This window comes from Microtus oregoni, unplaced genomic scaffold (genome assembly GCF_018167655.1).
Source record: "Microtus oregoni isolate MIOR12 unplaced genomic scaffold, Mior012 000053F_ref0000044, whole genome shotgun sequence".
Taxonomy (NCBI): Eukaryota; Metazoa; Chordata; class Mammalia; order Rodentia; family Cricetidae; genus Microtus; species Microtus oregoni.
In genome coordinates, this window is record NW_024543829.1 from 15,180,702 (window position 1) to 15,196,636 (window position 15,935).

The following is a 15,935-nucleotide window of genomic DNA, read 5'->3' on the forward strand; positions in this document are numbered from 1 at the left end:
TGGTTATCAACAAGCTCTATGGGAAAAGCTGGAGGCAGCTGAAGATCCCGAGTTTACACAGGCCTTGCATTGGACTGGGAAAACCCAGCAGCACACCACATAGTGTTCCTACAGTCAGTGCTGGGAGGGATTCTCTCCTCACAACTCCTATCCTGGAGTGAAGCCCTGTACCATGTTACCCCAAGCCTGGAAACATCAGCTTTGTCCTCAGACCTCTTTCGTTTGTGCCTCCGAGGACCTACTGGAAAATGGACGGGTGAGCCCACCTCTGCCATTCTTCCACACCAGTTAGAAAGTGCATAGAGAGATGGAGGACTCTGTGCCCATCCCAGGCCACCCTGTACCTACTGTGTCTGGGGAACCTCAGCAGGGATCTGTGGCACATCCCAGGAGCGGGAGCGCCACATCTGCCTCAGTGCCCTGGGCAGTTCGGCTTCTTTCGTCCCCAGCACCTTCGCGGGGCCCAGAGCTGCAGCCACATCGCAGCCTCCCCCGGCTCTGTGGCCAGCCCCCAGTGCGCTCATCCTGCCCAGCGACTCTCTTCCTCTTTCCGCACTTCCTGACTGGGGGGGGGGGGGGGGGGGGCTGCAAGAAGCCGGCTGGAGGCTCAAGCTGAGGACCACAGGGCTTGTCGGCGCCTTCCGCTGACTGGGGCAGAAGACTGGCAGGGCACAGAGCTGCATGGAGTTCAGGGGGCAGGTGGGGACAAGCCCAGCCTAGCAGTCAAGAGAGAAACCCAAGCAAAAGTCAAAAGCTGCCAGGCAGACACTAGACCTGCCTGGACTGGAATCTGCACCCCAGCTCCTGTATGCCTTTCCTTTCCAAATAACTTCTCTAAATTTCATCTCTTGGTCCCGCTAGCGTCTCTCACTTCATGACATTCCCCGAGGCACACTGGCTCCAGGGTACCAAGCCTGTCTGTATCCAGCTTTCTTAGCATCTTGTTTGCACCATACCATCCTTCAGAGCTAGGCACACAGAGCCGTGGTGTGTTGAAAAGGGCAGTGGGACCTGGACCAGGTCATAAATCTCCTAATGTCACTTTACTTGGAAACAAGACTATAAACAATTAACCAGTGAATATGTTTTTCAGAGAGTTTTGGGAAACCTGTCTTCTCATCTGTAGAATGGACTATAATTTGGACTCATTGGGCTGTAAGGGGATTAAATAAGAGGCGAAAGGATTTATAGACTATTTAGAAAATATTTATTGGTTCATTGTATCCATGGGATGATGTATTAGAGCAGGGAGCTAAGAAGCAAGTTCTACCTTCATGGAACTTAGAGCCCAGTAGGGGAAGACAGTCAGGAAACAAGCAATCCATGCTTGTCAGACAATGAGATGTACTATTAAAGAGAGAGAGGGAGGGAGGCAAAATGAAGGGGAAAGAGAGTGATAATCAGGGGGACTGGATAAGGTGGTGACATTTGAGAGTAGACCCAAATGAATCAAGAGAGTGGACGATGTGACCATCTGGAGAACAGCATTGTGGATAGAGAGAGCAGAAAGGGAAGAGGCATGTGGCTGAGGAACTGGCAGGCAGGAGAATGCGGGAAGGTCTGGAAAAATCTTGAGGCTAGACTGGGCTGGAGATGGAGGCCACCACGAAGGCCTAGCGAACATAAAAAGGGCCAAGGCTTATTCTTCTTACTCTTCTATCCTTCAGGCTGCTGAGGGAGGAAACTGGGCCTTTCTCGAGCATTCGTTAACCATGCTGCTTTATAACTAGTTCCTTAGTGGTGTGTGTGACTGTGAATTCCTGGAGGACAGAAACAGTGTCAATACCACTGCAGAGTCCGCTGACAGTCTACCCGACCTCCATGCAGCTCTGTGCCCCGTGCTCCTGTGACTAGAACAGAACTGCTTTCAGTAGTAACTCACCAGGTGAATGGACACCTCCCATAAATCTTACTAATATATAATCATCTTATTGAATTCTTTTTTATATTTATTTATTTATTACATATACAATATTCTGTCTGTGTGTATGCCTGCAGGCCAGAAGAGGGCATCAGATCTCATTACAGATGATTGTGAGCCACCATGTGGTTGCTGGGAATTGAACTCAGGACCTTTGGAAGAGTAGGCAATTCTCTTAACCACACTGAGCCATCTCTCCAGCCCCCTCACTGAATTCTTTAATGACCCTATGAGGTATAGCTTGTTATTTTCCTCTTTTTTAATTAAAAAAATAAAAGAAACTAGGCATGGTGGTGCATGCCTTTAGTTTTATCACTTGGGAAGCCAAGGCAGGTGGATTTTTATGAGGGTCAGCCTTCTCTATACAGCAAGTTTCACACCAGCCAGAGCTACATAGCCTGATCTTAAAAACAAGACTGGTCAGTGGTGGCGCACGCCATTAATCCCAGCAATGGGGAGGCAGAAGCAGGCGGATCTCTGTGAGTTTGAGGCCAGCCTGGTCTACAGAGTGAGTTCCAAGACAGTCAGGGCTGTTACACAGAGAAACCCTGTCTCAAAAAAATCAATCAAACAAACAAACAAAAAACCCACCACCAACAACAAAACACACACAAATTACATTTATTTATGTGTGTTTGTATATATGCATGTGTGTAATTGTGCCACAAGGATGGAGGGCAGAGGACTTTTTGTGAGAGTTGGTTCTCTCCTTCCAGCATGTAGGTCCTGAAAATCAAACTCATGGCATTAGGCTTATAGCAAGCATCTTCACTCTCTGAACCATCTTGTCAGACCTGTTCTCCTCCTTTTACATGGGAAAACAGAGACACAAACCTGCCAATCTAAATCCCTCAAAAAGAAAAAAAAAAGTAAAAACAAAACAAACAAACCCACAGACAAATAATAATCTGGCAAGTGGTAGTGGTGCACATCTTTAATCCCAGCACTTGGGAGGCAAAGGCAGGTGGATCTCTGAGTTTGAGGCCAACCTGGTTTACAGAGTGAGTTCCAAGACAGCCAGAACTATACAGAGAAACCTTGTCTCAAAAACTGAAAAACAAACAAACAAACAAAAAAAAAAACCAAACCAAACAAAGACTCTAACCCCAGGTCTATGGGATCTTACTGCCTTCCTAAGGTCTGAATGCATGTCAGACTCTGCACCTGTTTTTCCGATCGTTGTCCCTTGAACATGAACATGTCACCTCTGAGTCCTTCAACATGGACTCTTTGTGCTGAGGTCTCCCAGAGACTTTCCCCGCCAGGCCAAGATCTATTCTAACAGGAGGCGGTGGCAGGGCCCAGCCTTCCTCCCAGGCATTCTGCAAGAAGCTGCAGCAGTTAAACAGAGGAAATGGGGCTGGGCTTGTTTTCCCTCTGGACAGCAGAGGCAGGAAATGGAGCTCCTGGAGGGGAAGTCAGGCTTTGAGCTGCAGGGTAACTATGATTGTTCAGCCAGGGCCACTCTGGTTGAGTGGAGAGGACAAGGCTGGGGAAGATGCTCTTGTTAGTTCATAGGCCATGTGCTAGCACTGGGGAGCTGGGGACCCCTCAGCATCCACCCAGGTACACACAGGAAGAGGAATCTGGGTAAGGAGATTATTCTGGTCTTTGCTGAAGCCCCTGAGGATGAGGTGTTCTACTTTCTCTGGCCTGGATAAGCAAGTGGGAGCTGGGGAAAAGAAATGTACCAGGCCACCAAATACTCAACCCACAACCTGGACATCCTCTGCCCTCAAAACCTGCCTTCTTGGTCTGACCTTCAGGCTTTTTGTGTCCCGATTGTTCTTGCTTTCTTGCCTCCTGGCCCAGGCTTTCCCTGTGGAGGTGTTCTTTCAGCTTACATCATGGAAGGGATGCTTTTTGTAGTAGAGGCTCAGTAAACAAAATTTCCTTCTTTTTTCATGCTTTCTCTGTTGTGGACCTAACCCCTGAATTTCATTCTGGCTATGCTGCTGGATGCTTGTCTTGCTGGCATGGTGGTCCTTGCTGTTTCGTCAATTGGAGTCTTCATCCTTCATACCCTGACCCAAGCAACAGCCCTGAGGAAGTGGAAAGAACCCAGGACAGAGTCACTTAGCTCACATCCAGCCCTTGCTGTGTGACTCTGCACTACCCATTAGCCTTAAATTGGACTTGATGATTCCTTTCTATTTTATTTTATATTTATGTATTTATTTTTGCAGTTCCAGGGATGGGGATTGAACCTGGGTCCTCTTGCATGCCAGTGTTCTACCACACTAAACTATACCCTCAGCTCTGTACTTGAGTGACAAGGTCTTAGTCTGCAGCCCATGACAGCCTCAAAATTATGTGACAGAGGCTCCACCAGAAGCTCTTCCTGGGTGGCTTCCTGAAAGCTATGAACAGAAAGGAGTCTGACATGGAAGAGGTAGGACTCTAACCATGGGGGGGGGGGGGCAAGGGAGACAGCCCCAGCATGCGCAGCTTAGCAGAAAAAGGTAGTTCTTCAGACCATCATCATTTGAAAGTCACTCTTTGACTCTTTCCCCAGTCCCCACACTGAAGGTCAGAGGGGAGTTTGGATGGTTCTCTCCTAGGTTCAGCAGGTTCTGCCTCTAGACACAACTCCCTTTTGCCCCCAATTTGGATTATACAAACCCCTAGAGCAGGACAGGCAGATACATGACGATCCTCCTATAACCTGGTAGAGTCACAAACTTGGAATGCAGAGAAAACCTTCAGTGCCCACTCCCCTCACTCCCCGTCCCGATACCAGCATTCAGTACGGAGTCCAAAGGAAAACTGAAAGGCGGCCCTGGGAAGTCCACAAGGTTGGGGCTTTGGGATGAAACGGATCAGATTAAGTTTCCGTTGTGTGGTCTTAAGAAATTGCTTGACTTCTCTGAAGCTTCATAGATTGAGTCAGTGATCTTGAGGGAAATCCAAGCCTGCTGTGCACCCCATTCCCCAATCATCTGTAGCCTGAAAGCCTGGAATCTATTCCCAGTCTTTCCCCAAACTTCCATGCCACTAGAGAGGTTTCCCAGCCGGCATTGACCCTTGTACTTGGGCCCTGGCCCTTAAAGCTCTTCTGAATGTCCCGTTGTGAAAATGTACCAACTCAGACAAAAACTAGAGACTTTCTGGTGCCCTCACTTCTTCGCAGCACCCCTGGGAACCTCCTCAAAACCGCAGCGACCTCTTAGCCACCTTGGACATACCCAAATGGCTTATGCTATGTGACGTTTGAGCTGCTGGGGACACATGCCAAAGTCTTTATGCCAAAACGAAGTCTGATTTAACCCTCTTCAGGAGAGCTAACTGCTGCTCAAAGGCCTTAGTCTATTCCCGCCTCTGGACTCTGCGGGCCCTGGCATTTCACTCCCTCTTCTGCACAAACCTCCAACTGGAGGAAGGAGTTCCTGTCAGGGCCTGGGCTCTGACAAAGGAAGGAAAATGGACGGACCCCCGGCTTCCGGTTTCCTCTGCCTGCGGTCCCCTCCCTCCCCCTGCTCCAGCTCTGCTCTCTGCCCCCGGTTTTTGCATTTTTAATTCGGGACAGAATGTGATCTCTAGCAAGCTTCTTGCTTTATCCTGTTGCTATTTAAATTACAAATCGGCCTCATCTCCCTGTCACTTTAGGGCTATTTTTAGCTTCTGGTAAATAGCAGCAGGGAGAGTAGGATGGGTGCTCCTCCCTCGAGGAGCTGTGTCCCCGAGGCTGCGTGCTCGTCACAGGGGGCACCCTCCCTGCCAACTGGCCCACTAGTGCCCTGGGAGGGTGGAGGGATAAGGGGGCAATGGGGACTAGGACATGCTCGTTCCTTCTCTTAGCGACAGCTGGCTTTGCTATCCTCAGTTCCCACCCTTAGCATTGCTCCAGTCTTCCACCATCCTTCCTGGTCCACCCTAACCCGTCCAGCCCTAAGGAAGATCTAGCTCGCGTTTTTTACTAGTTTACCTAGAGTCGGGAACTGTATGCCCGTAGTCTGTGTCATCATCCTTCACCCACACTATAAAGTGGGTATCATTGTTCCCATTTTTCCATATGAGGAAACAGGGTTAGAGGTGAAAGAATCACAACTCAGAAAGGTCAGAGCTGGCTTCCACCGGGACTCTCAGCCCCTAAGCCAGTGTGCAGATCTCTCTTGGAATGCAGGAGCCACACCTATGTCTCTGTGCTCAGGTAAATGGACGCAGCAGAGTGTTGCCATATGGCTTGAGGGGTCCCATCTCCTGGATCAGGGGTAACAGCCCATAGCTCCTGGGCCTCAGGATTTTGTCACAGCGAGACGATATGAGATGTAAAGTTCAGGGTCAATAAGCAAAGCTTTAGAGGAAACCAGGCACGCTCACTCGGTCACACATTGTCTACGCTGCCTTTGCGCCATGGTCAGGGCTGAGTAGCCATGACAGGGAACTCAGGACTTGCAAAGCCTAAAATATTTACTGTCTGGCCTTGTACAAGATCCGGCTTCTGTTGAGGAAAAAGACTGAGCAGGGCCAGAAATCCAGGACCATGGCAGCATGTACAGGGACACCTCCTACCCGTAATCATCTCCGCTTCACTCTCTTAGCCATATCTTTCTCTTTGACTTCTCCATAGGTGAGGCCAGAGGTTTTCAAACTGGCTGAACTATCAGAATTACAAGAGAGGTTTACAGATTGAGACTCTAATCCCAGTTGACCTAGGGGAAGATGTCCAAGGGTAGGGTTTAAGAAACTATTCTTTTGGGAAAAGATCTTCACTAACCCCACATCAGACAGAGGTCTGATCTCCAACATATACAAAGAACTCAAGAAATTGGCACCAAAAGATCACATAATCCAATAAAACAAACAAACAAACAAACAAAAACGGAGTACAGACCTAAACAGAGAACTCTCAACAGAGGAATCTAAAATGGCTGAAAGATACTTTAGGAAATGTTCAACATCCTTAGTCATCAGAGAAATGCAAATCAAAACAACTCCGAGATTCCATCTTACACCTGTAAGAATGGCCAAGATCCAAAACACTCATGACAACTTTTGCTGGAGAGATTGTGGGGAAAAGGGAACACTTTTGCAAGCTGACACAGCCCCTTTGGATGTCAGCGTGGTGATTTCAAAGAAAATTAGGAAACAACCTCCCTCAAGACCCAGTAATACCACTTTTGGGTATATATCCAAAGGATGCTCAATCGTGCCACAAGGACATGTGCTCAACTATGTTCATAGCAGGTTTGTTTGTCATAGCCAGAACCTGGAAACAACCTAAATGCCCCTGGATCAAAGAATGGATAAGGAAAATGTGGTACATTTATGCAATGGAGTACTACACAGCAGAAAAAAATAATGATAGCTTGAATTTTGCAGAAAAATGGATGGAACTAGAAAACATTATTTTGAGTGAGGTAACCCAGAAGACAATTATCACATGTACTCACTCATAGGTGGTTTTTAAACATAAAGCAAAGAAAGCCAGCCTACAAACCACAATCCCAGAGAATTTAGACAACAACACAGATGCTAAGAGGTACTTAAATAAATATAATTTACATGGGAAGTAGAAAGTATAAAAAGACAAGATCTCCTGAGTAAATTGGAAGCATGGGGACCTTGGGGGAGGATTGAAGGGGGAAGGAGAGAAGCAGGGAGGGGAGCAGAGAAAAATGTAGAGCTCAATAATATCAATAAAAGAAAAAGAAACCATTCTTTATTTTTATTTTATTTGTTTGAGACAGGGTTTCTCTGTGTAGCTTTGGAACCTGTCCTAGCACTTGTTCTGTAGACAAGGTTCGCCTCAAACTCACAGAAATCCACCTGCCTCTGCCTCCCGAGTCCTGCCACCACCACCCAGCTAAGAAACCATTCTATTGTTTTATTTTTTTTCCTGATGTCTTACCAGAATTGAACCTAGGTTCTCACACATGCTCGGCAAGCACTCTGTCACTGAGCTACAACTTCAGCCTTAAAGATATTCTTTAGGTGACTGGAGAAATGGTTCAGCAGTTAAGAGCGTGTACTGGCCTTGCACAGGAGCCAGGCTTGGTTCCCAATACACGTGCGGCGGCTCACAACCACCTGTAAATCCGGTTCCAGGACATCTGACCCCTTTTCTGGCCTCTGTAGGATCCTCTACACACCTGGAGTGTAGGTTCACACACGTGCACATAAATAAAAAATATATATATATTTTTAAAATCATTTAAAAAGACATACCAGGTGATTTGGTTTGGTAACTACTGGGCGTAGCACTAGAGGTAGGCATAACACTAGAGGTGGCCCACAAACAACAAACCCAGCATCCCTCACTCCTTTCTGGTTCCTTATCACTCCAAGTCTCTCAGGCCGTGTTGGGGATACCTTCTCCCCTGTCCAGATGTGGATGGGAAATGTGAGGCTCTACATTTCGGCCTGCTCCTTTTGATGGGGATTTGTTGAAAACCAGGTCACTTTTAACCCAAGCAAGAGCCTACCGCATTCTAATGGGCTCTGTTTTCCAGCCTGTGGCAACTCTGAGGCTACTTCTCAGCAGGCCCCTCCTCCCTAGAAGCCTCTAAAGTCCTACTGAAAGCCCCTGTGGTCCTCTCTTGCGTCAGAAGCAGCCAGGCCTCTGTCCTGCTTCCGCTTGCACCCCGTCTCTTGCCCTCATATTTCTATGCCCCCGCATTTCTGCCTGAAAGCCTTTTCTCTCCGTGAAGGGCTTTCAACTGCTTTTCTTAGCAACTCCTCACAGCAGGACTGGAGGTTTAGCTGTGAGCCAGAGTTTTATGGAACTGTGGCGGGCAGAGAATGTGAAAAGGGCCACGGTGGGTGGGTCCGAGCTCCTGAAAGCCAGGGGACAGCAGCCTGCGTCAGCTGGCCTCTCAAGACTTCCCACATGGCTGTTCCTCTGCTGCTTCTGCCTCCTCTTTGTCTCCTCTGAAGTCTTAAAGGGCCCCCAAGCTGCTTCCTCCTTCCAGACCTCTACCTAGGGGCCGTCCTTGCCTTAATGCCTGGCTCAGCTCTAGTGCTAAGATTAGACCCTTGGCTGACCTCAGCATGCAATGATCTGTCCTGCCCGGGTACGAGCCTCAGAATAAGAGGCCTAACTTGGTTATATGCATACTTGATGGCTAGGGACCTCCATGCTGGGCTGTGGAAGAGTGTCTACATGGGGGAGTTTTGGTCCTTACAGCTGCCTCGCCACCCCATATGTGTGTTCATGCACACCCAGCATCTTCTATGTCAATCCTTTAAGAATGCTCTCTGTTCACTATTCTCCAAGCTCTACCTGACCCTGGCCTCCTTTCTAGTGGGGATGCTATATTTCCCTGACTTGCATCTAGAGAAAATCCTGGGTGGTGCTTTTTGTGCAGAGCTAAGATAGTTAAGCATGGATGTCTTTGACCAGATCTCCTGACTCCCAAATCAATATTTCTTCCAGGATTCCACAGACTCTGCTCTTCCCCCAGGGGAACTTTCAGAAACTCTTCTATCTCAGCCAGAAGCCCCAGCAGATACTTTCTTCTTAGCAGGGCTCTGGAAGACCTTGGTAATGGAGCCAAGCATGCTCACGCTTCTCAGAGTGAAGGTAGGGCCCTTGGGAATCTAACCTATTTCTATTTTCTCCAAGCATCCATCCCACTGCAGGATGGTGGTTAAGTTCCCTCTCCACCCTTCCTCAAGTGATGGATCCAGGCCTAATGGCTTCATAGCTCTCGGGGCTGAACCAATTTTATGCTCTTTCTTCCTAGAAGGTTTGAAGAGAACCAGGGCACTCACTGTCAGACATGCCCAAGCCCCTTGCGGGCCAGTAGACTTGTCTTCTCCCATCAGGTTAATGGCTTTAAGGGATGCAGATGGACCTTGGGATCTCTCTAATGGGCCCTCTAAAGAATGCCACTCTGTGCCAAGGGCTTGATGGGGAAGTGGAAACTGAAGACTGCCCATCTCCTCCCTTCCACCTGGGCCCCACCCTTGTTGTGAAGAACAGCGCTCTCTCTCACAGATCTCACCCCAGGTCATTATAACGGCTTCCAGGGCTTCCAGCTGTTTCTGCCAGGGGACCCTTTGAACAGAGGTGGCAGGATCAAAGAAGTGGGCAGTTGATAGCGTAATTAAGAGGCTGGATGGACAATGGGGTGGGTTCTGCTACTGCAGACGCTAGTGCAGGTATGCCGTGTTCGAGGGGCTTGGTGGGATGCTCTTCTCCATTTCTGGGCAGTAGGTTTCCAGCTGTTGTGGCAGGAGGCAATTCCTGCACACCAGCTTGTGCTTAGCACAGGGGCAGCCACAGTAGGGTACAGAGGAGGAGGCTGCTGTGCCTGATTCTCCTGGAAGAAAGGCCAGCACACAGAGGTCTGTACGGACCACATCTCTGTGGGCTTTCAGAGACACAGCACTAGGCACACAACTGTCACTCAACAAATAGATGCCGAATGAACAGAGCCTTCACATTTCACAGCCCAGGAGGGGAAGGCATCCTTACTGCTTTTCTGAATCCCAGCCCCTACCACAGGACCAGGCAAGCGGCAGGTGGGCGCGTCGTGAATGCTGATAGCGCAGTGACCGGTGGTCCGCGCGCAGTGTTCCCTCGGTCCCCATCCTCCTTACCTGTAAGATACCTGCTTTCGGAGGTGCATCTGGCGAAATCGCTCTTCCACCGGGGTTCCGGCAGCCACACTTCGGGTACCCTCGGGCCAGGGTTGAAAGACCTCGGCCTCCTCACCGCGCCGGCAGCGCCGCCTCACCACCTCCTCCTCCATAGCACGGCCGCCGGCGGCCCTGTCACCGCGCGGTCCTCCTCCCCCTAGCCCCTCGGCCATCCTTTGGCGGACCGCGTCCGTGCTCCCGAGGCCTGGCGGGAATCCCACCAAAGTTCAGAGTCTCGAGCGCTCCCCTGATGGGGGCGCCAGGCAGGGAGCAAGGCAAAGAGGAGCCGGATCTTGCACGTCCGTCGCAACGCTGAGCCCAGACGACAGGGTCCCGGAGCTGCAGAACTCAGCTCCTGAGAAAGGCCGGCGGAGATGTTCCTGAGCCCTGGGGAGATTGTGTCCTTGGAAGGGTCGCGATGCTGCGTGGGATGCTGCCGGGGCGAACCCCGGACGACCCTAGGACGAGCCCAGCCGGAGCCTTGTAGCTGCCGCCGCCTGCACCAGAGTGTACCTGGGGTCCGAGGGGCGGGCGTCGCCTAGCGCTGCTTGACCGGTCCTGGACCCAGGAAAAGCGAGCCCATTTCAGCGAGCCGAGGCCACCAACCTCGTTGGGGTCTCGAGATCAGAGTGCGGGATGCTGCCCTGGCCCACCTCTGCGCCCCTACCCTGGCACTGGTACCACCTGCCAATCATCGCTCCACCTGTCACTCAGCCGCAGTGATGCAAACCGCTCCTTCTGTCCCGCGTTTTCCGGCCTTGGCATTCGTTGCTGCTGTAGGCAGGTTGGGGGGGGGGGGCGGACAGGGGCGGTGACACGAAGCAGCTTTAACCCTGTCCGCGCTGTGGGAGTTTAGGGTTCAGGTTGGATTTGAGGAAGGGGCACAGGAAACATACGGCTTACATCAATCTATAGGTACATCTTGCAAATGTAGGGACACCATCTCCAGGCCTAGAGCTCTCAGGCCCAGGGCTTATTTAAGCTGGACCAAGCTGGGTTAACTCCCAACCCTGGGATGCTGGGCCTTCTGGAAGTGCTCTATGTTCTGGATTTGGGGTATCCCAGAAAGCTGAATCAGCATCTTCTAGGACCGAAGCTGTTAGGAGAGAGGAGGACACAGGGGACCAAAAGGAAACTAGAGGCTTCCATCTTAGATTGCCTTGACATCTTAACTCCATGTCTGTCTTTGCCCCACCTTCTCTTGGGCTTGGGGGTGTTCTCCAACTGTACCATTGCAGGAAGCTGGGTGAGTCCTCAGATCTAATGTATTTGTGACCCCGACTCCATCCCCAGGTCCCTTCTCCACGCAGTATTTAATGACAATCCTTTGCTTATCCTCCAGCCTGGATTCAAGGCCCACATCCGGCCATCCAGCCCATCCGTCCATTTCCTCTGATGCATCTTATTCTGGAACTGTTATCAGTTCTTCATAGCATCATTTAGATGGTCCCATCCACCTGGGGTTCCTTCTCATCACAGATTTTAAATTCTGAGGCTCCATTAAAAGTTTTCCTTTCCAAAACAGCTCCTCAACTGGTCCAGCTGAGGCTTCCTCCTAGCCTTCCGTGTCCTCTGTGAAGATGTCGAGTGTAGTCTGCCATTCTTTCCCATTGCCCGTGAGTGTGGGAAGGTGGGAGAGACCTGACTTACAAAGGTTGAGAATGGACTGCCTTGGGTTCCTCTGCATCCTGGCTGTGGCTGTGCTGTCTTATGCCTTTGCTTAGGTTATCCATCGCCCAAGGTATGTTCTCTTCTCATAAGGAAAGCACACCCATCCTTCAAAGCTCATTTCCAGAGCCATGGCCCCCATGCATTCCTTCTTGGTGCTCTACTGAAGATGCTCTCTTTCTGGCCCGAGCAGATTGCATTGGGCAAACCCTGCACACTCTCACAGTAGCAACCACGTCCCTGAGCAGCAGGTATTATGGCTTCCTTCACGCTGTAGAGAAAGATTCAGAAATGACATTTAGTGATTTAGTTGCTCAAAATAGCTCAAAATAGCTCATGGTGAGTGGCAGGGCATTTGAAGTCCAGGCCTCTGGTACCAGCTCTCGTGCCCCCTCCGCCCCTGCTGTGCTGCTGTGGCAACCCTCCCTTTTCTCTGTAAATTTCCAAAGGCCTGCTATCATTTTGCTTCCCACGTCTTAGTGGCCCAGCAAGCCCCCTTTGGATTAAACTTCCTTGGCCGCAAAGGAGCTTTCTTCCCAAAGCCGAGTTACAAAGAAATCCTGCTGCTGGGGGCTGGGAGCCCCGCCCCGCAACCCAGCTGCCCTCCAGTCTACCCTCTAGGACTCTGACCTTTGATTTTCAAGCAACCTGGCCCAGAGTAGCCTCCTACACCGTGAATTACGATAGTGCTGGGTGGGTCTGACGTTCACTCACCAGCTGCCTAGCTGCTGGCTTCCCAGGTGGGGTTTTCTTTGGCTCTTTCCTACAGAGCTCTTCCCCACTTAGCACGTTTAAAGTGGGCTTCATTCCGCCATCCACACACACCTCATTCCTCTGGGCTAGCTTCTGGCTGCATTATCTTTAAGCTAGGGCTTGGCTTCCTTCCCAAGAGGAGAAAAATGAAGCCCTCCTCTTGACCAGCCTCATCACCTTCTGCAGCCTTTTGTAGTGGCATCTTACTCCTCTGGCCCCAGCCCACCCATTACTGCCACCGTACTTAGAAAACAGTTACTGATGTCTGCGGCATAATGGCTGTGTCGCTAAGCATTTTCCTGGACTTCTCAAACAGCTTTCGGAGGGTGGGTACCATTTTACAGATGAGCTCACTGGGGTGGATACATTAAGTGGAACAGGGAGAGAGCACACTCTGATGACCAAGCAACTTGGACTCATTTGGAACCAAGTGTCTTGGCCTATCTCCTCCACTCCCAGAGAGACACAGAGTACTTGCTACTTACATCAGACAGGTGTTCATTTTGGTCAAATGGTTCCTGAGCTGGTCCAGCCTCCTGGGTCTGGAACCTTGCTTGGCCCATCTCTGCTCATGGCTTCACTGTCAGCTACTTACCCTGTTTTCAGAGCTTTGGTTTAGAGCTCTAACAAAGGGTTCGTTGTGGTCATGGAGGCAGGATAACTGGCATTGTCAAAACTGTCACAAGGGCTGTGTCAAAGCAGGCTGCCAGAACTGACAACAAGATGTGAAGCTATTGCTCCATAGCTGGGGATACATTCCCTTAGGGACAGGGACATGCTCTTCCTCTCCCGCCAGGAGGCATAGTCTATGGTGGCTTGTGGGAGGGGAGTAACCCTACATCCTAACACAGGCTGGGGAAACATTTTTGATAGACCTGCACAAGAAGCTACTTGCTAGCCATGGGCCTCAGGAAACCCTGGGAGTCAAGTCCCTTGTATGGTCATAGAAGAGGAAGGGGGACAGGAAGGGGCTCAGGGGCTGTGGTGGAGCCAGAAGACCTGAGCTTTAGTGTGCAAACGGCTCTGAAATGGTCTGATCTCTTTGAAGCTTGGTGTTCTCTTTCTGTCTCTGTCTGTCTGTCTCTGTCTGTCTCTGTCTCTGTCTGTCTCTGTCTCTCTCTGTTTGTCTCTGTCTCTGTGTCTGTATCTCTCTCTGTTTGTCTCTGTCTCTGTGTCTGTATCTCTCTCTGTCTCTGTCTGTCTGTCTCTCTCTCTCTCTCTGTGTGTGTGTGTGTGTGTGTGTGTGAGAACCAAACTCAGTGCACTCTCTTTACTGTTGAACACCTCTCCAGCCTAGAGTACTAGTTTGCTGTTGCTGTTCTCATCTGTAAAATGCCCTTTTTGGCCAAGTACGGTGACACACACTCTAACCTGGCACTCAGGAGGCAGAGACAGACAACTATTGCTGAGTTTGAGGCCAACCTGGCCTTTGCAGTAAGACTCCATCTCAAAACAACAAACAAACACAAGACCAAAAGCCTTCTTTCAGGTTTGTAGGTCATTGAGCACTAGTGCAAAGCCCCGGGTTTCATCCCCAGCACTGCAGAGAGGGAGGGATCCTAGGACCATGTTAGTCCCTGCTGGGATATCACAGCTCTTAGGCTACTGAGGAACTGGGAGAATGAGACACAGGAAGGCTACTGAGGAACGGGGGAGGGGAGAGACTCCTGTTATTCTTCGGAACTGAACTGTCTGAAACTATCCTTTTGTCTTCATTTCATGCCAATACTCCCTGCTGCCCTGTCCCAAGTCTCATGGTTATTGAGGGTTCCCTCAATTTCCTTCTCCCCTCAATTCTATAGAACACTTGCCCCATTCTAACTCAGGTCTTCTTGATACAAGTGAAGCCCTCCCCTGACTTCCCTGGCTCCCTGACTCCCATCTGCCACCGCTGTCATCCCTAGTGGCACCTTCAGTCTTTTTTCTGTGTGTGTCTTCTAGAAAGAATTATGGTCAGTCTCCTTTTGTGTGGAAAAAAGCCTGACCTTGCCTGGGTGGCCCCCTAGGGTTGTGCCTACCACTTCCAACCCACCCATTCTTGCCTCCACCTCACTCCCATCCAAGGGCTCTGGGACCTCCTCACTTCTGCTTTCTTACTTCTGTGAGTTGACAATCTAGCCATCCCACCCTGTCTTAAAGTTCTCTCTCTCTCTCTCTCTCTCTCTCTCTCTCTCTCTCTCGGTTGTTTTTTTGTTTTTTGTTTTTTCAGGCAGGGTTTCTCTGTGTAGCCCTGTCTATCCTGAAGCTCACGCTGTAGACTACTCTGGCCTTGAGTTTAGTTATCTGCCTGTCTCTGCCTCTGTCTGGGACTGCTTTGCCACTGGTAAAGGTTTCTTCTCTGTTGTTTCTGGACACTCAGTTCCCATCCCCTGCCCCCTTTCCTCATTCTGTCTCAATCTCTTTCTTCACTCTTCCTCCTCCTCACCATGGTCTTCCCTGGTGTTTAGCTCTGCCATCTTTCCGCTGTCTGTAGATTCAAGCCTCACACATCACCTGGATGCCGGGAGCCCTTTCTCTCCAGCCTTAGATTTACAGTTTTACCTCCCTGCTTCCTCCTCCTCTTTTTTTCCTTCTCCTCCTCCTCCTGCTTCCCCTTCTTCTTTTTCTCCTTTTGCTGCGTGTGCTTGTCTGTTTGCACTCACGTTACCAGTGGAGGTCACAGGATAACTTTTAGAGTGTTCCTGCCTTCTGACTTTTTCTGTTCTTTTCTTTTAAGACAGTCCCAAACTGGTGGTGGTGGCACATACCTTTAATCCCAGCACTCCCAGGCAGAGACAGGTGGATCTCTATGAGTTCAAGGGCAATCTAGTCTACAGAGAGAGTTCCAGGACATGCACCAAAAGTACAGAGAAAAACCCTGCCTCGAAAACCAAAAACCAAAGCAAAAGACAAAGTCTCACTATGTAGCCTTGAGCCTTGAACTCACTGCAGACCAGGCTGGCCTTGAACTCAGAGGTCCACTGGCCTCTGCCTCCACAGTGCTGGCATTAAAAGCCTGCACCACCATGCT

At 50.1% G+C, this 15,935-nt stretch overlaps 1 protein-coding gene across 2 annotated transcripts in view; it reads right to left on the reverse strand.

Annotated features, from left to right (window-relative positions):
• Dgkz (diacylglycerol kinase zeta) overlaps positions 1 to 11,220 on the reverse strand; it is a 41,427-nt gene extending 30,207 nt beyond the window's left edge. Inside the window, exon 1 of one of the 2 annotated variants that reach the window (XM_041637499.1) lies at positions 10,466 to 11,220. In XM_041637499.1, coding sequence (XP_041493433.1) covers positions 10,466 to 10,677 — 212 coding nt within the window. In that variant the 5' untranslated portion in view covers positions 10,678 to 11,220. The remainder of the gene's footprint in view (positions 1 to 10,465) is intronic. The other variant, XM_041637500.1, reaches the window with a different exon arrangement.
• Positions 11,221 to 15,935: the final 4,715 nt, after the last annotated feature.